Below are 26383 nucleotides of genomic sequence, written 5' to 3'. Positions count from 1 at the left end.
GCTCTGAGCCTATAAAAGCCCAGGTAGCAGCGCCCTCTGTAGCGGGTCCTGCGTGCAGTCTCTACAGGTTTGCCAGAAAGTCAATTCTTCAAAGTCTAAGAGGAACCTGGGGAGTGGCAGCTCCTGCGCTTGAGGCAGGTCGCAGGACCTGCCCCCAAGGTGTCCCACTGTGTGGTTAGGGGTGAGGAAGAGCCCGGGCTGGGAGAGCCGGGACATGGGTTCCAGTGGTGGTTCCGCTCCTTCCTTCCTTTCCGCTGTCATAACCCGGCGTTCGGCTTGTTTTTTTCTTTTAAGAATTGGACACTTTGCCGTTCCCCTTCCACACTGCAGGTGGTGTTTGTAGAGGCTTCGATGCTTTTCAAAAGGCGTTTTATCGAAAGACTTGCCAGGACCAACTTGATCAAAGCCGTGTTCCTGGAATAGATCCGACTGTCCCGAAGGACCAACGACCGGTCTGTGAGCACTTATACTAAGGTGGACTTTCTTCACATTCCTAAGTGGGATATTCTATGTCGCTCACTCCTGAGTCCTGCCGTTTGGAGGGGCTGCCTTTGGAAATGAGTTCTGGGAACTGAGGACAGGACCTGGGTGCCTGTACCAGGCTTGCCATTTGTCTTGACCAAGTCACTTTCCTTTGGATCCCAATATTGCAGTACTTTTGAATTGTAAGATACGGGCTTATAGGATTTGCACTCTAACTCTGGTCCCCAGAATTTTTTACTCTCCCCTCTGTCTTTGAGGAGGGAGCCACAAACTGCCCCTTGGTCTGTTCGCAGCTTCTAAAAATAACTGCATTTGGAGTACAACCTTTTCCTGAGAGATAAAGACTGAATGGAAGGTTTATTTCCTATCCCTGGGACTGATTCTGATTTAGCTCAGCCTATGAGAATTTTTTACCCAGAGAATAGAGGAAAACAAATAGAGGTTAAATCAGGATGGATAAAGTACTACACCCCATAGGCCACATCTAACCCTGAGTGATTTTTACACAGTTAAACTATTGGGGTGGGGTGGGGCTGTATTCTATGACGTGTGAAAATCATATGAAACGTAGACATCAGTGTCCATAAAGTGTTAATGAGGCACAATCATGTTCATTTGTTAAGATACTCCTCCTGGCTGCTCTCTTGTGTTACATCATCCCAGAATGAATGCAGTTGTGACAGAGACTATAAGCCCTAAAAAGCCTAAAGAGTTTCCTTCCTGAGCATGGAGCTCGCAGAGTGAGGACGAGAGACCCCGCTGTGGTTAGCATGTCTTGATGTCTTAGTCCAAACTGCTGTCTTAGTGCAAGTGAGAGTGGAGTGTCAGCATTTGCATTTGTTCTTTCCCTTGCATTTGCTATTTTAGGAAAAGAGAGGGCTTATTTGTGAACTGTAGGCAGCCATGTAACTAACTTTCCTGCCTTCTGTCGCCAAAGTGCCCCAACCATCTGTTCTAAGTCTGCCACAAAGTGCTAATCTGGGACTTGTAAAGGGGTGTGTATGTGTGTGTAATATAGTCTCTTTGGGGTGTTCTGTCTTTCCTTTTTCTTTTTTCCTCGGATACTTCTGTGTGTGTGTGTGTGTGGTGACTATCACATGTGTGTAGGTGCCAATGGAGTCTAGAAGTAATTATTTGGTCCCTTGGGGCTGAAGTTATAGGCAACTGTGAGCTGTCTAGTCTGGGTCCTGGGAACTTACCTCTGGTGTATTGCAAGACCAATATGCATCTTAACTGCCTTCTTTTTATATGGCACCCCCTGCCTTTTTTTAAATTTAGCCTAGGCTAGCCGCAAATATATACATGTAGGTGAGGATGACCTTGAACTTCTGAGTCTTCTGCTTTTTACCTCTGGTATGCTAGAATTTTAGGCTTGTACAATGACTCCCAATTTTACCTTTCAATATAGAAGATATCTGGAGTTTATTGCAAGGTGAAGTGGGGGCATGCTCAAGGAATGAAGTAGACAGTGTTCAGAAAGAACATTGTATAGAACACATTCTCAAGGGGTGAGAGTGAACAATGGACAAAGGGACTGCTCTCTTATTATCAGATGACTGGGGCATCTCATTGGAGGAGTGGAGGTTGTGTTAGGCAGATACGTGATAACCCCAAAACCTCTTTTGCTCTTTTGTGAATTAAGGAAGCAGCTCTGAGGCTGGGTAACAAATCTCTGGACCTAGTAGCTTGGTCGAGAGTTTTTTGTTGTTGTTGTTGTTGCTGTTTGTTTTTTCCTCCTAGCCCTCTGCTGCCCTTTCTCAAAGATTGCTACTAACTTGAATTCCTTCTTTGTGCAAGCTCAGCATCTGCTGCTGTTTGGATGGAAAGCTGGCATGGCATGAGATGTAATCAAGGCTACTGAGAGGCCTGGCCAGGCATGGGAACCATGAGCTTCAGGTTTTTGTTTGTCGGGGGAGCTGGTCTCACAATGTTGCTCAGGCTAGTGTTGAACTCCTGTACTCAAATGATTCTCCTGATCCAGCTTCTCAAGTAGCGAGTGGCATAGGTACCACCTTGCCTATCTAGCTTTAGGTTTTGTTAGTGGTTAGGGTAAAATCCTGTGATAGGGGCTACAGAGATAGCTCAGTGGGCAAGAATGCTTGCTGCTCTTCCACAGGCTTCCAGCACCCAAGTTGGGAGGTTAACAGTTGACTGTAACTCTGGCTCCAGGGAACCCAACACCCTTCTCTAGCTTCTGTGGATGCCTGCACACACAGCACATGGCATACCTTCATACACACACATGCACACACACACATACACACACACTTGAGTTCACTCTCTCAAGTCCTAGGATAGTAATAACTGAAGTTATAATACTTGACTATCAATAAAGTCCCTGCATTTTTTTGGTCTTGATCTTATAACCTGTGGCTAAGGGAAAAGATCTAAGACTTTGACACTAAATAGACAAGGGTTTGAAACTCCTGTGGACTTTCTGGGTTTTTGATGCTGGTTACTGTGTGTCTGAGATTTAGTTTCCTCATGTATAGGATTGGGGTGATAGTCCTCATAGACCGTGTTTCAGTTTCTAGTGCTCATAGCTGGTGTTCTGTTAATAATTTTGTTGCCACGTTTTTCTTTCAGAGAACAAGTCTTGCAATGTTAAGTGTTTTCCTCGGGATGCCCAGACTGTGAAAATCAAGGTCAGGACACCCTGCTGTGAGCTGTCTGCTGAATCTAAACATAAGGATTTATATAGTGTTCCTTCTTGGGAATTATTGGCTATTCTTCCTATTAGATGGTTCACAGAGATAGTCACTAATATCAGGAAATCATATTCTTACCTTCTTGGTGTGGACCCAGGAAGCAGACGGGGTCATATGGTCATATGGCCGTGTGGTGGTGCATATGTTTACTGGAAGCAGGACAGGCCCTGTGTTTTTGCCCTTTTGATGCCTGGCTCTGTGTGTGTGTGTGTCACTGGGAATCTAACTCATGACTGCCCCTATCACTGAGCTACAAATATAGCCCCTTTCCTGTTTTTAAGAATAACTGTCTGTGACATAAATATTCACCATAGAATGCCAGAAAGCCGAGTTGGTTCCTGGTGGAAACTTAAAAATAATCACTTTCTAGACCATGAGTTCTTACTTCCTCTTTTCTCCTCTGTACTTTCCCTAGAGAACAGAAAACAGAAGTAAGTCCCAGGTGTAGAAACAGCCAAGGGATGCCCTCTGTTCAAGGAGAGGAATGGTGGGTTCTGGCCTTGAGGTCTGGCCCCATGGAGTTCATCCTCTACAACAAAGGCCTTTTTAGATAGAAATAGAGCACATAGAGCTTTTTCACAGGGGACATATACTAGGGGGCTGAGCATCCCCACACAAAAGTCCACAAGATTCTGAAACTTAAAACTTGGGGTTTTGGTTTTGGTTTTTCTTTTCTTTCTTTCTTTTTTTTTTTTTTTTAAGATTTATTTATTTTATACACAGTGTTCTGTCTGCATGTACACCTGCACACCAGAGAGGGCATCAGATCTCATAGATGGTTGTGAGCCATCATGTGGTGGTTGGGAATTGAACTCAAGACCTCTGGAAGGACAGTCAGAGCCATCTCTCTAGCCCCTTGTTTAGTTTTTCAAGAGAAGGTTTCTCTGTGTAGTCCTGGCTGTCCTGGAACTTACTCTGTAAACAAGGCTGGACTTGAACTCAGAGATCTGCCTGCCTCTGTTTTGTTTTTTTATTAAGCCAGTTTGAAATAGGGTCTAATTGTAACCCTGGCTATCCTGGAACTTGCTTGGTAGACCATCTGGTCTCAAGCTCACAGAGAGATCCTCCTGTCTTTGCCTTCTGATTGCTCTGATTAAAGGCATGTGACACTATGCCTAGCCAGACCTAAAACCTTTTGGTCACCAAAATGGTTGTTCAAAACATACAATATACAAACATTCTCAAGTCTAAAACCCTTTTTCATCTACAACTCTTCCATACCAGATCATATGGAGGCAGTGGCTCTTGCCTTTAATTCCAGCACTTGGGAAGCAGAGGCAGACGGATCTCTGAGTTCAAGACCAGCCTGATCTACAGAGAAAATTAGATGGCCAGGGTGACACAGAGAAACCATGTCTCCAAAAACAAAACAAAACACAAAATTACAAAATGAATAAAGTGTAATTAATAAAAAATTTAAAAAAAAACCACAAAATTAGATAGGTAGGTAGGTAGATAGATAGATAGATAGATAGATAGATAGATAGATAGATAGATAGATAGTTTGCCATCATATGTTAGTCTGCATGTCTGATGTCCATGGATACTAGAGGAAGGCATTGGGTCTCCTAAAACTGGAGTTACAGGTGGTTGGGATCTACCATATAGGTGTTGGGAATTGAACCTGGGTCCTCTATAAGAGCAACCAGTGGTCATGTGGTGGTGCATGCCTTTATTCCAGCACTTGGGAGGCAGAGGCAGGGGCAGGCAGATCTCTGAGTTCAAGGCCAGCCTGGTCTATAGAATGAGTTCCAGGACAGCCAGGGCTACACAGGGGAAAAAAGAGCAACCAGTGATCTTCACTGCTGAGCTGTTTCTGCAGCCCCTGCACCCAGTCATTTTGTCCGAGATGTACCCAGCCTAGAATGTGTTTACACCATTAGATTGTAGGTTTCCTGCCTCATGTTGGAACCCAGGGAATTTGTGGTCTAGGCAGGTTAGGGTTTTAATATTTGTCCCTTTACTGGGTTGGATGTGGCAGTCATTTTTCATCTGCTTCTGTGTGGGCAGGCTAATCAGTACCAAGGCTGTGAGCCCAGGGCCTTGTCATCTCATTAGAGCACTATACTTAGTCTGTGCTCTGCCAGGTGCAGGGGTGGGGTCTCACTCATTGTCAGCTTACCTCAACATTGAGGCCACTGGGGACAGGGGAACTGAAGCAAAAAGTTCCATACCACAAGCAGAAAGAGAGGTCAGTGTTACTTCCTTTAGCTACTGTGTGGGCTCACCACAGTCAGCCAGGACATGTGACCTCTGTTTCTTCTAGGAGTTCTTGATCAGAATGGCTTCAGGAAGGTTTTACCTGTCCTGCATGGTCCTGGGGTCCTTGGGATCAATGTGCATCCTCTTCACCATCTACTGGATGCAGTACTGGCGTGGCGGCTTTGCTTGGGATGGCAGTGTGCACATGTTCAACTGGCACCCGGTACTTATGATTTCTGGCATGGTGGTGCTCTATGGCGCTGGTGAGTAGTAAGTTCACAGTGTGGGAGGCATGATTAGGCCTGGGCAGGGCAGCACTTACCCTCACCGAGGATTATCTTTTGGGAGGTTGAATTTAAGGCTACCATGATAGGGTGAATTGGGTTGTCCCTAGGACCAGCTATCATTTAGGGGGAAGAAGTGGAAAGCATGGGGACAGCTTTCCAGATACTCAGAGACAGGGGCAGCAAAACTTTCTGCAAAGGACCAGACCATAATTTTTTTTCAAGCTCTATAATGGTATAATTGTAATATGTATTTTAGCTACTCAGATATGCCATTATATCATGGGAGCAGTACATAAAACACACGAGTGTAACTGTGTCTCAGTATAATTTTATTAAAGAACTAGGCAGCAGGCTAGATTTGGCCTGGCACTATAGTTTGGCTTCTGCTCTAGAGAACAAGAAATTGAAGCCTCTTGTATTACAGTTGGTTTGAGGATCCATCTTTGCCCATGCATTCAAATCTGTGTGAACCCCATTTTCCCAGTTGTAGAATGAGAGTGATGATAGTGATGGCAAAAGCTGTTTACCATGTATACTTCACACCTCGTCCTCTCTGGCTCTTGCCTTTTTTTAATGATGCATATGATATATGAATGTGCATGTACATTTGTGTATGTGTGTGAAGGCTACAGGACAAGCTTGGTGTCATCTATTATTAAGCACCTTGTACCTTTAAATTTTTTTTTTTTTTTCAAAAATTTCAAGATAGGGTCCTCCTATGTAGTTCTGGCTATCCTTGAACTCAGTATGTAGACCATGTTGGCCTTGAACTCACCGAGATCCACCTGCCTCTGTGCCCCTCTGCACTATGCCCTGCCATAAATTTGTTTCTATATTGTTTATTATTGGTGTGGTAGTGGTGTCTGTCTGTGTGGATGTGGGCACAGCATGCTATGACATGCATCTGGAAGTCAGGACAACTTTTAGGAGTTGGTTCTTTCTTTTCACTGTGGGTTCTAGAGAGCAAATTGATGTCACCAGGCTTATGTGGCAAGTACTTTTACCTGCTGATCTATCTTGAGAGCCCCATTTTGTTTCTTGAGATAGGGTCTCTTTACTGGCCTGGGGTTGGTCTAGGGATCCTATCTCTGCTTTCCTAGGTCTAGGATTACAAGTGTGTGCTATCCTGACCAGGCTTTTTATGTGGGTTCTGGGGATTGAACTTGGGTCCTTATGCTCACACAACAAGCACTCTAAACACTGAGCCATCCCTCATGTCAATAGCCCCCCTCCCTTTCTTCTTTTTGAGACAGGGTCTTTCTACATAGCCCAGCCTGGCTTTGACCAGCATAGCATCCTTCTGTCTCAGCCTTCTGAGTGTGTAGGTATGTACTACCATGCTTGCTTTCGATTTTGTTAGAACCAGTTTGTGAGGTAGGATCTGTTGTCACCCCCATTTTACAGAAAGAAGGCGGCAAACGGTTAACCAGATACTAGGTTTGAACCCCTGTTGCCTGAGCTCTTTCGATTTCTACTTTGAGCTTTTGGTGGTGGCAGGAGTGGAGCTGACGCCAGGGCTCAGCACATGACAGGAGGAGACTGTGCTATACCCTCTGCTCTCATGCCTGGGTTTTTAACCAGCCTTGGCTGTGTGGAGTCCACGGAGAGGCAGTCCTCATCAGCCCACAAAGCTGCATTCACAATCAAGACAGGGTGGTCCAGGAAATGCTCCTCCCATTTTAACTGGCCCTTCTTGCGTTAGTTCCTGGCCAACTGCCTCCCAAAAATAAGAGGAGGTAGTAGGTGCTGAGCAGTCTTAGCTAGGGTTCCTATTGCTGTAATAAAGCAGCATGACCAAAAGCAACATGGGGAGAAAAGAATCTGTTTCACCTTATACTTTTAGTCTAGCACTTTTAATCTTCTTGAAAGAGACGTCAAGGCGGGAGTTGAAGCAGAAGCTGGAGAGGAGGGGGGCTTACTGGGTTTATTCAGCCTGCTTTCTTTCTTTTTAAAAAATCTTTTTAATCTTTGTTTTTATGTGTGTGGTTGTTTTGCCTGCTTGTATGTCTGTAGACTACTTGTATCAAGTGTCTTTGGAGGCCAGAAGAGGGTGTCGATCCCCCTGGGACTGGAGTTACAGATGGCTGTGAGCCATCATATGGGTGCTGGGGATTGGACTCAGGTCTCTGGAAGAGCAATGTTGTTAACCACTGAGCCATCTCTCCAGCCCTTCTTTCTTATACCATCTAGGACCACCAGCCCATGGATGATATTACCTCCAGTGAGCTTGGTCCTCCCATATCAATCATTAATCAAGAAAATGCCCTAAAGACTTGCCTGTAGGCAGTCTGATGAGGGGAGAATTTCTCAACTGAGATTTCCTCTCCTCAGATAACTAGCTTGTGTCAAGTTGACAAGGAATCAACCAGGACAGGAATTGATATCCTGGCACTTAGTTCTTCCTGTTGAGAGGCTGTATCGGGTCACATGAGGGGAGTGGAAGACTATGTGGCCGGGCCGTGGATTGTTAGGCCGTGGTTTGTTCTCTCTGCAGCCTCCCTGGTGTACCGCTTGCCCTCCTCATGGGTGGGGCCCAAGCTGCCCTGGAAAATCCTCCATGCAGCACTGCACCTGCTGGTCTTCACCTTCACTGTGGTGGGACTGGTTGCCGTCTTTCAGTTTCACAACCATTCAAAAATCACACACCTCTACTCCTTGCATAGCTGGCTGGGCATCACCACCGTCATCCTCTTCGCCTGCCAGGTAGGTACCCTCTGCCTTTTCCTTCTGAGTTCATGTAGGCACTGTGGGCATGGGTATGGTTTCACTAGCCTCAGCTCCAAGTATTTTCTCTACCCTTTGTCTGGAAAGAGCACCATATCCTGTAGACTTGGCTGTTTAAGTGGCTGTGAGAGTTGGGGTTTCTGCACTTACCTTGTTTCTTCTACCTGTCACACTGCTCTTCTGTCCTCCTGACTTTGTCATCTCATCTGTTGTGCTGACTCCAGCACAGCCTTTTTTCTACTTTTTCCACTCTTCCCTCTTTGAAACAAAAGCAGTTCTAGATGTGATTTCAGTATTCTAGTTCCTGTCCTGTTCTTTAATTATTTATGGGTCAGGACTGCAGGAAACCAAGGCTAAAGAGGATGGCTAGGTTTTCTGAGTGTATTGCTCCAAGCCTTTCACACACTGGTTGCTTGTGTAATAGAAATGGGGAGACCACAGTAAGGCGTGGTGTGTGGTCATGGCTGTGCATTGTGGGAATGTTTGAATTGAAAAAGAAGGGCCAAAGGACAGTAGCCAGCAGGAGGCACTGTGTGGTGGGGGTAGGGTGGCTACAGATGGGCACAACTGTGGTCACCCTGTAGCTCCAGGGCCTTCTTTCCTGTGTCCACAGTGGTTCCTGGGCTTTGCCGTCTTTCTTCTGCCGTGGGCATCCCAGTGGCTTCGAAGTCTCTTGAAGCCTGTGCACGTCTTCTTTGGAGCCTGCATCCTTTCCCTGTCCATCACATCTGTTATTTCCGGCATAAATGAGAAGGTTTTCTTTGTTTTGTAAGTTCTAAGGGGTCTCTAACACCAAAGCTTATGGGAGGGGCTAGGGGCTTCAGGAGATGTATCCTATAATCACAGGACTCAGCCAGCAGAGGCGAGCCTCTGGGCTTGAGTCCTTTCTTAATCTGGAAGATGACAGAATTAGCTGTCTTTAGGTTGAAATGGGTAAACTGGCAATGCTGAGCACCAAGTGATACAGCACCTCCATTGGTCAGAAACTGCTCAAAGTACCTCACCCTTAATCCTCCTCGGCACCCCACACCATTTGGTGTTGTTGACACAAGAGAGTGTAATGAGCTAGGCATGGTGGTGCATGCCTTTAATCCTATCACCACAGGCAGGCAGATCTCTGTGAGTTCAAGGCCAGCTTGAACTACATAGTGAGTTCCAAGCCTGGCAGGCCTACATAATGAGACCTTGTTAAAGAAAAAAATGTATGGTGAGGCACAGAGAAACTTATCTAAAAACACAGAGCCAGTGAACAGCACAAGTGGGAACTGAGTTAGGCTTTCTGTGTACCCACTGTTGTCCTGAGTCTTGAGACAGTGTGGTAGAGTAAACAGCAAATAAGAGTGAAAATGAGCCCTGGGGTTTAGATCTCGGTTGTGCTATGTACTAGTTATGTAAATGTGGGCAGGTTCATTTCGCTAGGATTTTCATTTTTCTCAAGGGTAAAGCATTACACAGTTCCTGCCTGTTGTTATGGTAGGGACTTAGAAAGTGTGTTAATTTTAGGTCATAAGAATGTAGTCTCGGGGTTGGGGATTTAGCTCAATGGTAGAGCGCTTGCAATGCCCTGGGTTCGGTCCCCAGATCTGGAAAAAACAAGCAAAACAAAACAAAACAAAACCAAAAAAAAAAAAAAAAAAAAGAGTTAGAAAATTCTCTTCAAGGCCCATATCATTTTGTCATTTCCAGGAAAAATGCCACCAAGCCCTACTCCAGCCTGCCTAGTGAGGCTGTCTTTGCCAACAGCACTGGGCTCTTGGTGGTGATTTTTGGCGTGCTGGTTCTCTATGTTCTTCTGGCTTCCTCATGGAAACGTCCAGATCCAGAAGCTCTGACTGATAGACAGGTATGGATTCTTGTCTCCCATTCTAGGTGGGGTAAGGCTGGGTCTAGAAAAGGACCCAGGAAGGACTTTGCTGAGAAGACTGACCCTGTAGCCAGGTGGGAAGCCAAGCAGCTTGAAGGCAGAGACCGAATGGCTGATGGGGACTTCCAGCATCAGAGCAGCCAAACCCAGGTCCCCACTCCCCTGTAAGATCTCTTGGCTTTGTGAGATGACACATGGAGGGGCTCGAGCCTGGTAAGGTTCTGCCAGCTCAGTGGCTAGACTGGTGGGACAAGTGCTTCATGACACATCAGGTGCCTAAAGCAGGCCCTGCCTGTTCTTGGCCCACTAAGGGACCTGGCGGGTGTGGGAAAATGTGCTATGGACCAGTCTCAGGAACTTTTGGGCTTCCTTGAAAGATCTGGTGGCTGGACTGGATTTACCTGCAGGTTGAGGGTCTATATGAGCATCTCAGGCCTGCTGTGCCTCCTAAAGCTCAGGGGCTCTTTCCAAGTCATGTCTTTAACCCCTATGCATCTTCCTTCTTTCCAGCCCCTGTTGCATGACAGGGAGTGAAGCGGGCAGGGGCTCCTGGGAACCATCGGCGATGTGGTCTCTGCTCCCTCAGAAGCTCTGCTGTACTTGGGCTCCTGGTTGTTTTCAGCAACAGACTTCTCTTGGGCCAGAGTCCAAACTTGCTACTCCAGTTCTAGGCATGCTCTCTCCAGCCACTTGCTGTCCATCTGCTTTCCTTGATGGCTTTGACTTGTTGGCATTTTTCTGGTCCTCCATTTGCACAAGGGCTTCCTTGCCTTGGTCTGCTGGTCTGTAGAATTGGGGCTGTTTTCTCCTCACCACTCCTAGGGATGTGGTAGAAGCCAAAGCTGAGGCTCAAATGTAGCCTACACATACAAGATATAAAGTCTGCTCTCTGTGGGAGCATCTGTCTCATTAGGCAGGCTTCCTCTGCCTCTGTTCTGTCCTGGGTATGTGTTTGGGTGGGCAGCAGCATTGGGAGGTAACTAATGGGACAGCGGCAGCAGGACAAGCACTTGCTGTAACGTCAGGTGCCAGTTACTCTGCTCACTTTGATGCACTGTGCTGTGTTATTGTGACCATGTGGCTCCCCTTCTTCTAGTTGCTGCTTCAGTTGCTGCCTGGATCCTGCCCTTTCCCTGTGACTTACATGCCTGTCCCCCTCAGGTAGCCCTACCAACCCTAGCAAACTGTTCTCCTAAGAACAAACAGCCTGCCCCTAGAGTTCCAAGTGATGAGTGACAGAGGTTTCTGTGTCCTTCCTTTCTGTCTCCTTGTGGGTATGGGCTTTCCTGCCTCCTCTAGTTATGCTTTCCCCTGACAGGGCCCTGGCCTACTATGAAATTAAAATCAGCATTATGAAAGCAATTTACTGGGCAGAGTCCTGGGAACCCCTGCTGCCTTCAGAGGTGTTCCTTATTAGTACTGGGTGCTTCTGTTCCCCAAAAGGCCACCCATATTCCCTCTATGATATGCCAGAGTGTGAACTTTACTCTTCTCCTGAATAGAAACTGATTAGAGAGGGAGGAGTCTGGCTCGCTCCTTTGTGTTGGCCTGTGGCACTTCATGCCTTCTTCAGATAAGCCCTGCCAGGTCCCCTTAGCAGGCAGGAGTTGGGTTCCTGCACTCCCTGCAGATAGTGATCAGGCTGAACTTCAGTTCCGCTGCCAGAAATTGGAAGGAGGGCTGGCCCATTCTGACTGAAGCCTGAACACCATTGGGATGACTACTGGGCACCTTGGACATGACCAGCTCCCCTGGCTCACTCACGAGTGGGTATTTTACTTCATGAATCTGATCTTTATTAAATGTTTTTAAACATTAAATGTGTTTTCTTTTGTTCGACTGTTTTTAAAGAATGTTTTATAACAAAAACACTTATTTCTCATATTTTGGAGACTAGATGTCCAAGGCAACAACATGTGTCTGGTGAGGGCCACTTCCCCTATCATCTTTGTACTGTGGCATCACATGATGCTCCTAGACCCTTATAAATGATGAATGCATCCCATTCAGAAGGGTCTGGTCCCACCCTCACCCCTGATCACTTATAAAGGCCCTACATATTTTTTGTTGTTACTTTTGGGACAGAGTCTCACTATGGAGCCCTTGCTGACCAGGAACTTGCTATGTAGACCAGGCTGTCCTCGAACTCACAGAGATCCACCTGCATCTTAGTACATTCCAGAGTACTAAGACTAGAGGTGTGAGCCACCAGACTGGGCTCAAGGCCTTACCTTTTATTCCCATCACATTAGGGATAAAGTTTCATGCTTAGGAGTTCTGTTGGAACACAGAAGCCTTCTTTGCTGACAGGACATTGTGGTTTAAATGAGTTTCAGCAATTTACAAAGGCCTCAGGACAGGCTTGACCCTTACAGAAGCAGAGAAGGCCAACCAGAAATCCATAATTGTGTTCCTGGAATTGTATGCTACTTAAATCTGCGTTTGTCCTTCATAATGAATGGTTTTAGGATGTTGGGGGATGGTTTTGTGCACTATGTTAGGAAAAGGAGTGTTCCCTGCCTTAAAGTCTAGAAAACAAGACTCAAAAAGGAGTGGAGGGGGCCAGGCAATTAGAGTGACCTGATGTCACTCTGCTGGGTGATGGCAGAGTTGGGATCCACAAGTCAGTGTTTGATACCAGCCTTTTCCCCAGCTGTGCACATGCGTCTGTACATGCTGATACCCAGCCTTGTTGCCAACACCTTCTGATGGAGTAGATTAACAGGGGGCTCTAGGTCTAGAAGCCAAGGATCTCAATGCCTAATCTGAGTAACATAGATGATGGGGTCACTTTCTTAGTATGACCAGCTGTAGATGGTGACACAGCAGGAGGAGAGTGTGCCTGACACCAATGCTAACCCTGTTCTGGTGACAGCACTAGAACACTAGGCTGCTCAGCGTCCTCTCTGCAGCTGAGTCTTCACATCCCTGAGATGATTACCATTCTGAAAAAAAAAAAAATCTTACTTTGTGTAGGCACACTCATGGCTACGACACATGTGCAGACAAGAAGACAACTTTATCTCCAGCCGTCTAATGGGATCTGGTGATCAAATTCAAATTCAAGTTGTTAGGTGTTCGGGTTACTATCCACTGAACCATCTTGCTGGCTTAAAACAGAACCAGACTTCATATCATGGATATGACTTGCTAGTGCCTTGAATCACCTCTCTATACTGAAGTCATGCCTGGTGTAAGCTGTATGTATGGTGTCTCCCAGACACCAGTCATCTGCCTCTCGGTCAGGGAGTAGGTAGTGATTGCTCTCGAGACCTTGGGGCTGCTATGACTGTTGTGTATGAGCTGTACCAGAGCGTCAATACACGAGTCCATTTCTTCTGGAGACCCAATGCCTGTGTAATTTCTGAAGAATCTCAGTTGTTGATCTGGTACTTAGAAAAGCCTTTTTTGCCACTCTGCTATATACTGGCATGCTGTGTGCTAGGGCAGGGCAGGGCAGGGGAGCCCCCGGGGTGATGAACTGCCTGCCAAGAGATGGCTCATGGTCACCATAACCAGGAATAAATTCCCAAAGATGAGGTGGAAGTTTATGGCTTTAATGGGTTTTATTAGCTTTTTTTTCACACATTGACTAGGTAAAGGTGGCCTTCCAGAGGAAGAGGCCTGGAGTCTTGAAACCAAAATGATATACACAGTTAGAGTCTGTGTTGTACCCAGGAAGAACCTTATCATGGACATCCAGAGCTGGCTGCAGTGGGGTGGATATGACCTGAGGGACTCGTCTTCCTGAGGAGGGAAAGAACGGTGCTGGTGGGGCATGTGACTAACCCAGGCAGGCACTATCTTCATGGAACAGTACTGGAGGTGTGGCGGACGATGTCCTGCTCCACACAGAGGATGGGCACTAGTTTGAGTGAGGGACAGGTGAGCATCTGAAGGTGAGAGGAAGGAACACATAGGGAAAGTCGCTGAGAAGGAAAAAGGCAGTCATTCTCCCTGTGTCTGCAAGACCTCCAGGATGGCACGGAAGATGGCGGCAATTGCCACTGCTCCAGGGTCTGGTTGATCCAGTCGTGCCGAGCTGATATAACTAGCTCTTCCAGCACCAGCTTCCATGTTCTTGGTGGCTATGGCTGCAGCTTCAGCACTCTAGGAAAGTGTGGTAGGAGGCTTCAGAACATGACACTCAGTCTTTCCTTTCCCACTGGGCCCTGAAATCTGAGCCTAGACCCTTTGTTCCATTTTGCCATAATCTCTGTACCATCACCAAGTGGAAAGGTCACCTCTCATCTGCTTCTAGCAAGGAAAGGGGCCCATGTTTGCTGTTCCTAAGCCCAGGTACTAGGCTAGGCTCAATATATCTTCCTAGCCACATTAGCACTTTCTGAGCTAGGTACTCACCCCTATAGGTGAAAATGAAGATGAAAATAGGCCATTAACTTGCTTAAGGCCACCTAGAGATTGGAACTTGGTAGCTCCTTGATTGTCCAGCTGAGCCTCACTCACCTCAGCTGCTTTAGTCAGGACTGGAAGGAAACTGGCCCCTGTACTCTTCCAGGCTTGGAGCTCCTGTTTTACTGCCCACAGAGAATCCACCTGGACAAGGTCAGAGATGGGGATTGAGAAGAAGCTCTCCTACTTACGGTAGCTTTAGGGCTTGTGGACTCTAAAGGATCAGGGGGTGGCTATACCCTGAGTACATACCATTGTCCTGTCTCCTGGTGCAGCCTTTCCATACCTGACAGAATGAGCAAGGTGGTTACATTAGTTGTTAGGACAGGGCATGGCTGGGAGCAGGTAACATCTATCAATCACCTCTCCAGCACACCCCTGGTGTAAAGACATGGGGCCCTGGCTCACTTCATCATGGCATCTAGGCCGGCATCCATGGCAGCAGACCAGGATGGGAGGTCAGTCTTGGTCTTGAGGGGCTGGGCAGCTGCAGTCAGGAACAAGCCATAGAGCTGGGGAGGACCAGAATGCTGAGTACATAGAGCTGGCCTGTACCCAACCAAGCCTGCATCCCTCTCCATCAGTCCGTCCCTCCAGGGCCTGTTGCTACTCACCGCCCCAGATGAGCCTCCCATCCTCTCCAGCAGCAGGACAGACAGTTTGGAGAGTACCTGGGCAGGGCTGTCTAGAGCTGGGTCTTCCTTTAGCCAGCTCTGGATGGCTGCAGGTATAGACACAGGTAGCCCTTCAGAGGCACTGTCCACTTCATTTTCTCTCCCTGGTCTCTGCTAGTGTTTTCCTGATTAGTCTTATTTACTGAGGGATGTGCTCTCTGTGTGCTTGGGTTTGTTTGTTTGTTTTGTTTTTTCCCTTTCTTCTCTCTCCCAGAACCCTAAGTCAGTCTGGAAATTCTCATAAGCCACCATTGCCTGGTTTCATTTACTTCTGTAACCATAGAGAGAGGAGAGCTGCTTGCTTGAGTTAGGTACTGAATACATCTTCCTTCCTTCCTTTTTCTCTTTCTTTCTTTCTTTTCTTTCTGTCTTTCCTCCCTCCCTTCCTCCCTCCCTCCCTCCCTCCCTCCCTCCTTCCTCTCTCTCTCTCTCTCTCTCTCTCTCAGCTTTTTAAGACAGGATTTCTCTTTGTAGCCCTGGTTGTCCTGGAACTCACTCTGTAGACCAGGCTAGCCTTGAACTCAAGAGACCTGCTTGCCTTTACCTCCTGAGTGCTGGGATTAAGGCTGCGTGCCACTACCACTGAGCTGAATGCATTTTTCTTAAACAGCTAGACAACCAAAACTTTCTGGTGGTGTGTGCAATGGAGAGTGCTAAGGGCAGCAGGATGGGGTTTCCTTCCGCAATCACTCCCATTAGTAGTGTGAGAAACTCTTTCTTTTGGGAAAACAGGGTGAGGGGTGTGCCAAGGTGTGCATATGGCTTCACTTGGTGAAGGGAGGCAAGAACACCATGAAAGCTCCTAAATGTTCTGGAAATTGTTTCATGGAATGTCCAAATCTAAGAGCTAGTGTGCTCCTGAGCATCCCAAAGAGGCCAACCTTTGGCAGCACGGCTATGGGTAGTGCCACAATCTCCATCTCCAGCAGCCCTGTCCAAGGCATTCAGGTGCTTCTCCAGACCAGTCAGGGTGGTGCATACCCGCTCCAGCACAAGCATCATCTGCTTTGATGCTACACCTAGAAAGGGAGGACAGAATGCAGAGGCCCAGTCAGACCTTCTCACAGCCAAACTTGACCAGTGTAGGAGGCATAAGTGTCAAGATTCCCCTCCACCACACACACGCCAAAGTCTTGAACACCAAGGATGCTTGCCCCTCCTCATCAGGGCTCAGTACCTCCTACTGCAGTAGCTTCAGGGGCTACTGGAGTCTCTCTGGGAGCTGTCCGGATCCGCTTCCGCCTAGTCACAGGGACCTTGGCCAGGTGAGGCCAGGCTGTTGCAGTAGTTTCAGCATCTAGAGGTAGCCACATAACTTTTTCAGATAAGATCAGGTGGGGGTGGGGCCTGGACTCCCCTCCTGGCCACAAAGACTGGTTCCCTAAGCTGTCTGCAAGAAGGGAGTCCAAACCAATAAGGATATATAATGAGTGTGTACTGCATATTGGGGCAGAGGCATGCCCTGGGGAGAGAGTAAGGCAGATGTGAGGAAGACACTAACACTGACTTTTCAGAATTAGGTGAAAGCTGAAGGCCAAAAAAATCAGAAAAGGCCTCTTCATAGGGCTACAGCCCAGAGTGTCACCATCAGCCCTATGTGGTCCCTATGATAGAACCTGTGGATGGATGCTGATTCCTTCTAGCAATGCCTCAAGGATCCAGGGCTCACCTATCAGCTTCAGCACGGGTTCGTCCACAAGCATCAAGGTAAGAGAAACACCAGGCATCTCTAGTGCTGACATGAAGGTCCCCACCAGGGCACGGGCAACCTGCACCCCACGGTCCTCTGCAATGCCAAGCACAGAGGCCTGTGAGCATGGAAGGGCACTACTCAGAGCATCATATAACAAAACCAAACAAAGTAAAACAAGGACCTAAAAGGTTGAGGCCTTTGATGAGTAGTGAAATGGCCTGATTTCCTCAGAGCATCCCTCAGTAACAGCCCATTACCACATTCCTGGATGTATCCCTTCTTGAGGATACAGCTGATGAGTAACAGAACTTGTTTACTGAGTTCTTAGTAGGCACCAGGAATCTTATGATATGATATATAATCTCATTTACTTCTCATAACTACACTATAAAGGCAGGTATTGCTATGATTATTTCCAGACTCAGGACCCCAGCAGCTAAGTGACAAAACTGACAGTTTAGCTCAAGCTTGTGTGACTGATGTTCTGGGCTATGATAGGACACTTCCTCAGCTGCTTTTCTTATGCCCAGATTCAAACCAGGTTCAAAGGGGAGCTAGTCATGGAGACAGAGGCAGGAGGATTTCTCTGAGTTCAAGACCAATCTGGTCTTCATAGTAAATTCAGGCTAGCCAGCACTATGAAACAATGACACATTGTTTCAAAAAACCAAATAAACAAAGGGCTAAGGGTCCTCCTGTAGTTGCTCACCCAGCAAGCGTATGGTAGCTTCAGCTATGATGCCCAGTTCTAAGAAAGACAGGCCACCCAGATTGTTGACTATCAGTATCACTGAAGAACCTGTTGATAGATGTGATACCCTCAGTGAGACTTTTGGTGGTTTTTGTGCAAAGGGGCAGGAAGGTCTTGGAGACTGGGACAACAGGATACTCACCTGACTCTACAGGTACATAGGATACATTGGAGGTGTTTGTCATGTGGTCAAGCATGAGAGTGACAATCTGATCAACAGGTGCCCTCTGTCAGAAGAAGCATAGGTGAGCTGCGCTGCCTGGGAGGCCTTGGGGCTGGCTGGGCTGAGCAGGGAGGCTATTTACCTTTATCCGACGAACACCAGCTTCCCCGTGGATTCCTGTACAGACATGGTCATTACTGGCAGGCCCAGGGCCCGCTACTTCTCATGCTTTTATCAATTACACATAAAGTGTTCAGCTATCTTGAACTAGGCTAGGCACAATGGGTATGGACATTTGGTAAAAACAAAAACAAAAACAGGGCAGCAGATGGTGTGGCAGTAGAGCTACCTGGGAAGTCACAGAGGCCTAGGACACTAATGCCTATTGTTAAGACACACACAGGGAAAAGGTGAACTTGTCAGTCCTTAGGACCAAAAGGGCTATACATTGGGGTTGGAGCAGGAGCATATGGAATGATGTGGGTAAAAGTGAGGTAGGAGGAACACGGTGCTCTATGGGCAAAATGGCAAAGTGGATAAAGTCAGGTAGGTTGGTCTAGGCTGTGCCTCAAGTGTACACGTATGAATCCGGAGACCACCTGTGCGACATCAAATAAACAGGGAGGACCAGGTACACAACTCCAGGACCTTAGAGGTGGGCAAAACTCAAGGCAAAGAACAGGAATGGCAGGGGCATGGTGGCCATGGGCTTACCCAGGCCTAGTTCCAGTTCATCATCTGCAAGCTCAAAGGTGGGTTTGGAGCCAGGGACACTGCAGGAAGACAAGCTCACCCCCAGGGTACCTGGAAAAAAATGAATCATAAAAGAGATGGAGGTTCTGCTGCTGGCAGCAGGTGCCAGGATGGCATCAATACCATGGCCATAGGCATCCTCTTTCTAAGTAGGCTGCCCAACTCTTCATCTTAGTGAGGAAGAGAGTCTAAACTCTGGTACTCAAGGCTGTTAGGCTCCAGGGCCTCCCAGGAGACCTTCACCCAACCCCTGGGAATAACATGGAAAAAAAGCTCCTGGTGTAGCTGGCAGGAGCCTGCTCTAAGTCCCCGGGTCTGCCACAATCCTCCCATCCCAGTGGCTGGCACTCACCCATGGCCTTGGCAATCTTGTTCACTCGCTTTGCAATTTCCTCCAGCCCCACACCTTCCTCAGCCAGAGCGCCTGCCACCTGTAACCACCCAGAGAGAGAGAGAGAGAGAGAGACAGAGACAGAGACAGAGACAGAGACAGAGAGACAGGGAGGGGGTAGAGAAGTCGCTGGATCAATGGTTGCCAAACAGAGAATGGGAAGAATGTCCTTGTTGGGAGGGAGAATCTCAGGATTTCTACAATAAACCTGGTCTATCACATTTAGAGTAGAAGAATGTCCTCTCCTTATTCACAGCATACCTGCTGAGAGTCTTCAAGAGTTTTGTGTTTGGAGATGGGAGTGTGGATCCATAGTAGAAGGCTTGTCTAGCATGCATCAAGCCCATTCCCAGCAAAACACATACAAAATATAGTCATTCATATTCTGTCTGTCTGTCTGTCTCTCTGTTTCTCTCTCTCTTCCTCTCCCTCCCAGTCTTGTGGAGCTGGAACAGACTTCAAAGAGAGAAAAAGGGGCCTAGAGAGGGAGGCTATGTGTTCAGTGTCACACAGCCCATTGCTGATCAATTTCCTGATTCTTAGACCTTTCTCCCATAGCATACAATGTAGCTATTTGCTACTGAGCTGGAAAGGAAGAAGGATGGCTGAATCACAGTCCTGCTTTCAATGAACCTGGAGTCTGAAGAAGAGAAGCAGAGACACACTGAAAATGACTGCAGGGTGGCACATGGGTGAGGAGTTTCTTGGTGGCTTAGGGTGCTGAGAAGATCAGGCAGGGTACCGCATGCAGCACCACCTACAGAATGTCAGGAGTGATCCAGGCCACAGACGACTGGTCAAGGAAAGGATTTTTGCATGGCAGAGATGTGGCAGATGTAAAGCCACAGAGATGAGCTCCAGCCCAGCAGGTACAGGGAGGGACCCAGTGTTTACAGTGCATAAGGGAAAGGGAGGAATGCTGGGCAGTAGAACCAGGAGTTAATGAGGGGGGACAGGAGTGTGGTGGTGGAGTGGCTGGAGAGGCAGCTCAGTGGTTAAAAGCACTCTGTGCTCTTGCAGAGGATCCAGGTTTGGTTCCTAGCACCTACATGGCAGCTCACAGCTTTCTGTAATTCCAGTTCCAGGGGATCTAACACCCTCTTCAGGCTTCCCCTGGAACTGGAGTTACAGACCATGGTGATCTACCATGTAAGTGATGGGAATTGAATCCAGCTTCTCTGCAAAAGCAGCCAGTGTGCTTAACTACTTAACCATCTTTCCACCCCTCAAATAAATAAAGAGTGTGATGTGCACCCCCAACCAAGAGGCTTGAGCTGACTGTGGGAACACAAGGGGTTCTCTGAGAGATGAAAATTGGGCATATATACCTTTTCTCTTATTTTGACACAGTTATCCAAGCTAGCCTCAAATTCAAAACCCTCCAGTCTCAGCCTTATGTAATTTAAAAAAGACACCTCTGGGGGCAGTGTGGACAACTGACTGACAAGGCAGGAGTGCAAGAAGCAAACAGGAGCGCAGCGAGTGCAGTAGCATCCAAGGTGAAGGTAGTTAGGGAAGGATATGAAGAGGAGTGCGCTGCACTGGAAGGAGTGCTAGGAGGGTGACTGACCATGTGTGGAGAATGCCTGTATTCTGGACTTAATGGCTGAGGTAATGGTGGGGACTGGTGAGTCAGGGCAAAGAAATGGCTGGTATTCCGGGGAGGGGAGGCTAACCTTGTGGATAAGAATTGTGCCACACAGGCCACGCCGGCCTGCCTTTTTCAGGACAGTGAAGGCGCTGTCATCCCCAATTACCACCATCTCCACAGGGATGCCCTCGGCCTTGGCCTGCTCCATGGCAAATCCAAAGTTGAGCCGATCCCCAGTGTAGTTCTTCACAATGAGGAGGATGCCCGCTGTAGGAGCAGTAACATTGTGTCATTAGGCCTTAACCTCACCCACCCACAAAGTGCCCACGCACAGCATTCTCTCCCACCTGCAAGCCTGACCTGTGCCTGCCTGGTCCACAGCTCTAATGGCTGCAAGGATGCTGCCCACAGCTGGAGAGGCAAACACGGATCCTGCGATGACTCCTGTCAGCATTCCCTTCCCGATAAAGCCTGGAGATGGAGAGAAGTAAAGATGCTGGGTAGAATCTAGGCCTGTTCTCCCTGGGGCTTCTCACACACCTGAGCTCCATGTTTGGGTAAGCCCTACTGTGTGCTTGTGCTATGGTTCATCCCCTCCACAGACATCATCTTAGAGGTACTTCCCCTGATCTCCCACCCTGAAGAACTCTATCTACTCCTACCATTTTCTGTTTTTTTTTTTTTTTTACATAAAGCTTTTGAAAAAACATGTTTTGAGTGTCTTACAAGTTATATATATATATATATATATATATATATAACTTGTAAGACACCATGTGTGTACCTAGTACCTGTGGAGGTCAGAAGAGGGTAGTGGGTCCCCTGAAACTGGAGTTACAGTTGGCTGAGAGCATCTATGTAGGTGCTGGGAACTGAACCCAGGTCTTCTTCAGCTTTTGAGTGCTGAGTCATCTTTCCTGCACCTCATTGTTTATTCTATTGCCTGCTATAACCCTCTGGCTCTCTGAACTGCTTATTCACATCTGTTTTCCCAGAGTGGGGAATTAAAATTCTGTAGGGGCAGGATCTCTCCTGATTCAGATGCATGCTCTGTATAGGGCTAGGTATACAGTAGGTTCTCTAATATGTGCCGAATGAATAAACACAATACTGAGGGTGGATAGGAAAGGTGCAAATGACACGAAGTCTGAGGCCTCTGTAGGGGCTCCTAATGAGGGCTCATGTCCCTGGCAAAAAACAGGAAACCAGCTAGGATAGTTCCAGTGTGGGAAAAGGCATGGTAGGAATACAGAAGAGGGGTCCTGATTTGTGCTTGCAGAGTCAGAAAAGTTTTTTGGAGGTGTTGGGTCAGCTGACCTGAAAAAAACAGGTCAGGAGGACTTTCGAAATTACCAACTCTTGAGGCTGGCAGAGCCTCCGAGGTTATCTCAAGCAACTCTGCATTTCTAGGGCTGTAAGAATCCAGGTGCAGAGACAGGCTGTGACTGGTTGTGGGGTAGCTGGAGGGCATGAGAGGATGGAGACTGGGCCCAGTCTTAATTCTGGCCTCAGCATTGTCTGTCTGTCAGAAAGCATTGAAGTTGTCCCAGGAGCCCTACTCTGCTCTGGCCAGCACCCCTCACAATCAACACAAGATACTCACCAGCATGGGCAGGCTCATGGCCCGAGCCCCCACCTGACAGAAGTGCCACCCGGCCCTTGAGGCTGTCCAGGTCAGAACGCAGGGCCACACGGTGCCCTTGCAGGAGCTGCAGGTCAGGGTTACAGGCCACAAACCCAGCAAGGGAATCATCAGCGCACCCTTCCACAGAATTCAGCAGCTTCTTGGAGGTCTGCGGAACAGGAGCAAGAAAGAAGAGGTTCCAAGTGTGGTCACCAGGCACCCCCATCCTGCTCAGACACATTATTGCATCAATTTTCCCAGGAATCTCATGCATGGAGAGGAACTACAGAAACCACCTAGGAATTCTAAGGACATAGTGCTGCCTCAAGTTGTGTCATTACCAAGAGGATGTGCCTGTGCCTTCTCAACTTTCAATTTTTCATTCAGTGCTTAACTTATAAGCCTTTTTGTTTCTATATATCCTGAAAAACAGGTTTGATGGAAAGCAAATGGGGGAGTTGGTGTCCTCACTAGAAAAAAAAAAAGAAAAAAGAAAAAGAAATTGGGGCTCAGTCTGTTTCTGTTTGAGGAGGTTGTAAGTTTTAGGCTGTGACAGGGAAGAGCCTGAGCCCCACAGCCACCTGACTGATGCTACAACTGAGCTGTCTGTGCTCCAGCTGGACCTCTCATGCAGGGAGGCAGGGCCCAGTACTAGGCCCTGTATGCTCACAGAGAGTAGAATGCTCTTCCTGCCCTCCGTGGAAACAGGATATCATTTTTATATGCTATATGAGAGAGACACTCACATGTGTATGGCAGCACATAATAGAAGGACCTCAGACTCCCAAACGGATCTGGGAAGCCTTTGTGAAGAACAAGCAGGAGATATGTAGGCACTGGGAAGTGGAGGGTGCTCTGGGCAGGAGGAAACATAAGCTATGATATGGAGGTGTGCAACAGCAGAGTAGTTCCAGGAAGCATCAGTGATCTAAGAAATATGGCTGGCAGGGAGAGCAAGGCAGGGGACTCACAAGCCACAGGGAGAATCTTGTTAAAAGGAATTATTAGGGGCAAAGCCTCAGCTCTGCGAGCCTAACAAACTAGACTCAGCTACATATACTCAATAGGTCAATTAAAGAAACAATAGTAAAAAGCAGAGAAAGAAGATTTATCTTTTTATTTATTTACAATAAATTATAATCTATTAGTTTATCAAATTATTTATTATTTACCAATTTATCAATGTATCCTCACTGGGAAGAGGAGCAAATAAAGAGGTGCAGGAACAACTGTGTGTCCAAGTCCATCTTCAGGGCACTTGATACAAGGTTAGGTTTAAATAGACAGCAAGAGGTACATATAATCTAGCAGTTCTAGCTGGGTGGGGTAGCATATGACTATGATCCCAGCAGTTGGGAGGTGGAGGCTCGAGGAGTTGAAGGTTAGCATCGGCTACATATAAAGTTTGAGGCTAGCCTGAGCTACAAGAGACCCATGTATCCCAAACAGACACATAAAAACTGAAACAAGCCAGGTGGTGGGGTGCATGTCTTTACTACCAGAACTCAAGAGGCAGAGGCAGGTGGATCCCCAGGCCAGCCTGGTCTGCAGACCAAGTTCCAGGACATCCAGGGCCACACAGAGAAAACCCCGCCTCAAAAAAAACCAAAACCAACCAACCAAAACAAAACAAATAAACAAACAAAAGCTGAAACAAATAAAAAGCCTAATCAGTCCTGGTTAAGGCATGGCTCTTGACCCATCTGTCTCTGCCTCCAGCATGAGATTCCTGGGGAAATTTCAATTCCTTGGGGTCGGGAGCATTAACAGTCTGATAGCTAACAGGAAGGGGTGCAAATGTCTCTCTTTAGAATGTCTTCATTCCTGCCAGGGTAGTGCACTATGAGCTATGGGCCTACTCAGGAGGGAGGTGTACAATGGCTGGCCAAAAATTATGGAAAATACCTCTGGGTTCAGCTGGGTCTTTACAGGGTGTGCAGAGGGGAGCTAAGTGGGGACCAGAGAAAGTGAGAGCTCAAGCAGTCAGTGGAACCTGATATCAAATACCACTCCTGCCTGTAATTAGCTATGAGAGAACTCAGAAAGAAAACATCTGTTGTGGGCTCAACTCTTCCTCTGGGAAACAGTGATTTACTAGAGTACAGCCTGTAACAGTTTCATGGAAAACGCTCACTAAAAAAAGAGCAGCCCCTTGCCTTTGTCCTCAGGAGGCAGGAAGAGTGAATCTCACAGTGGATCGGAGGGGATCCTAGCGCCACCTAGTGTTCTGCAGCTGACCCAGGTCCCGGCAAAGCACACTTCCTGCCTCTTTCCTGAGCCTGCTCAGTACCCATATGGGCCTTTATGGAAAATGCAGCACTGAGGTCTTGCAGTCCAGCTTTCCATCATTTAACAAGGGCCAAACCCACAACACCTGCTTAAGGATGAAGGGAGTAGCCCTCGTCAATAGGCAGCAAGCAAAATAAGATGAGCTCCGTTTCTTTTTTTTTTCTCTCTCTCTCTTTCTTTTTCTGAGACAGGGTTTCTTTGCGTAGTCTTGGCTGTTCTGGAGCTCATTCTGTAGACCAGGCTAATCCAGATATGCCTGCCTCTGCCTTCCAGATTGCTGGGATTACAGGCATGCACCACAATCGCCCAGCTGAGCTTCATTTCTCAAGCACTAAGAACCAGAGCTATTTCTATGAACTTATGAACATGACTAAATTTTCCCAATAATCCTTTGGAGGTAAGATTAACACAAAGAAAAAATGAAGCACAACATAGTGGGCCTCCCGTACTGCAGTGCTTTGCTCTGGGAGCAGCCCGCACACACCTGGCCTGAGGAACAAGGACCAGATTATTCCCCCTGGTCAAAGTCACACAGCCAGCCAGTGCCTAGGCCTACCTGGTTCATCCCAGCCACATGCTGTTTTCCCAAGTGGCTGAAACAGATATAGGGTGCCAGAGGTCTTGCTCTAAGAAGGGCACAGTGTGGGGAAAGGGGGATCTCATGATATACAGTGAACTTGTCTGTTGGTGTCAACTCCAAGCCCAGCCTCCTGCACCACCCTTCAAGAGATTCCTAACCATTCCTACAGTAGAGCCATTCCTGTGTCCACTAACCCAAGGGGAAGACAAAGCAGGAAAAGGGAGATACCAAGTGAGGTCACTAGGATTCTAGTCTGATCAACACTGCACAGCCATGTGGTGGCAGGTCTTAATCTGCCATATTTCAGACAGGGGTGGGGAAGAGGAGAGGCTCAGGGACGTCAAGCCTTCTTTGTAGTGGTGACACAGTGGTGGAGGTTAGGCTGAAATCTGAGTCCAGATCTGTTCAAGATCAGTTTTAAAGCAAAGCCTGGGGACACTGTGAGCCTTCCACATTGCTGTTCTCTGCTCTGGGAGCAGCCCACACATGCCTGGCCTGAGAAACAAAGATCGGATTCTTCCTGGTTCCCTCTTTGACTAGTGAAGTGACTTATTACACAGCAAGTAACTTGCTTTCTGACCTAAATGCATGACTGAGATCTTAGCCACAGGGGCTTCAGAGTGCCTCAGGTCAACCTCAGACCTGTTTTGGCTCAGTGCTGGGGCCACAGAAGAGGGAACAGGGGCCAGGCCTGGAGATACAAGGTAAAACTCTCCGTCTTCTGAACCCCAGGAGGCAGTAGCATCTCAGTTGGGGAATAGAGAGATCCCAGGTTCTCAGAAGGGGGATCCCCACAGGACTCACCATGGTGGGGAGGCTCTGAAACAAGTTGAGCTCACACGTCCGCTCCCAGCTGCCGCAGGGTGGACAGTCCTCTGAGTGCTACCAGGTCTGAAGGAGAGGAGGTGGCAGCACCTGCAGGGGTGGTAAGGACTTGAGCCACGGGCAGCCAAATGGTATAATCATGCCTCCAGAGCCTTAAGAATTAGGGAGCTGCCCCAGACTTTGATCCAAGTCCAAACTCTAGTACACGAGCTAGGGATGGAGAGCAGCGTGGGCCTGATCAAGGTTCACACCCACACCTGGCCAGAATGCAGATCAATTCACGTCCGGCAGAGCTGCCTCTCCGCCTGGGAGGCGTCCTAATCAAGAAGCAAAGTTACCCACAGAGTAACTTCTTATCTTACATGGAT

General features: G+C 47.7%; 2 protein-coding genes across 7 annotated transcripts; one reads left to right on the top strand and one right to left on the bottom strand.

The window, feature by feature from the left end:
• Positions 1–7: 7 nt before the first annotated feature.
• Positions 8–12088, top strand: LOC129681753 (lysosomal membrane ascorbate-dependent ferrireductase CYB561A3). 6 transcript variants are annotated; one of them, XM_055613883.1, is made up of 8 exons: positions 8–67; positions 331–474; positions 3070–3128; positions 5458–5656; positions 8175–8383; positions 9018–9172; positions 10091–10247; positions 11365–12088. In XM_055613883.1, the coding sequence occupies exons 4-8, from the start codon at positions 5473–5475 to the stop codon at positions 11431–11433; spliced, it is 774 nt and encodes a 257-aa protein (XP_055469858.1). In that variant the 5' UTR covers positions 8–67; positions 331–474; positions 3070–3128; positions 5458–5472; the 3' UTR covers positions 11434–12088. The 6 variants fall into 6 exon arrangements, with proteins under 6 accessions (XP_055469858.1, XP_055469862.1, XP_055469863.1 ...); XM_055613887.1 differs by lacking the exons at positions 8–67; positions 3070–3128 and adding an exon at positions 104–181 and having other exon boundaries at positions 331–452; XM_055613888.1 differs by lacking the exons at positions 8–67; positions 3070–3128 and adding an exon at positions 104–181 and having other exon boundaries at positions 331–452; positions 10779–12088.
• Positions 12089–13815: 1727 nt separating this feature from the next.
• Tkfc (triokinase and FMN cyclase) lies at positions 13816–26170 on the bottom strand. The gene is made up of 17 exons (XM_055613882.1): positions 25995–26170; positions 22301–22490; positions 21058–21168; positions 20783–20964; positions 19068–19146; positions 18677–18766; positions 18105–18139; positions 17942–18026; positions 17758–17847; positions 17025–17141; positions 16533–16652; positions 16237–16374; positions 15296–15402; positions 15090–15193; positions 14934–14967; positions 14736–14825; positions 13816–14378 (listed from the first exon to the last, which is right to left on the bottom strand). The coding sequence occupies exons 1-17, from the start codon at positions 25995–25997 to the stop codon at positions 14217–14219; spliced, it is 1737 nt and encodes a 578-aa protein (XP_055469857.1). The 5' UTR covers positions 25998–26170; the 3' UTR covers positions 13816–14216.
• Between the last annotated feature and the right edge of the window lie 213 nt (positions 26171–26383).

Source organism: Psammomys obesus, unplaced genomic scaffold (genome assembly GCF_907164565.1).
Source record: "Psammomys obesus unplaced genomic scaffold, mPsaObe1.curated_primary_1811, whole genome shotgun sequence".
NCBI classification, from domain to species: Eukaryota; Metazoa; Chordata; class Mammalia; order Rodentia; family Muridae; genus Psammomys; species Psammomys obesus.
Note: the sequence above shows the minus strand (reverse complement) of the source record. Positions and strands in the feature narration are given on the sequence as shown.

Bases quoted from the DNA above. Each gene is read 5' to 3' on its own strand.
- LOC129681753 (XM_055613883.1), top strand. From the start codon at position 5,473: ATGGCTTCAGGAAGGTTTTACCTGTCCTGCATGGTCCTGGGGTCCTTG. The intron at 8,384-9,017 runs GTAGGTACCCTC...CTGTGTCCACAG, and splicing joins TCATCCTCTTCGCCTGCCAG to TGGTTCCTGGGCTTTGCCGT. The intron at 9,173-10,090 runs GTAAGTTCTAAG...TGTCATTTCCAG, and splicing joins GAGAAGGTTTTCTTTGTTTT to GAAAAATGCCACCAAGCCCT.
- Tkfc (XM_055613882.1), bottom strand. The intron at 16,375-16,532 runs GTACTGAGCCCT...CTCCCTTTCTAG, and splicing joins TGAAGCTACTGCAGTAGGAG to GTGTAGCATCAAAGCAGATG. The intron at 14,826-14,933 runs GTATGTACTCAG...GACCTTGTCCAG, and splicing joins CACCAGGAGACAGGACAATG to GTGGATTCTCTGTGGGCAGT.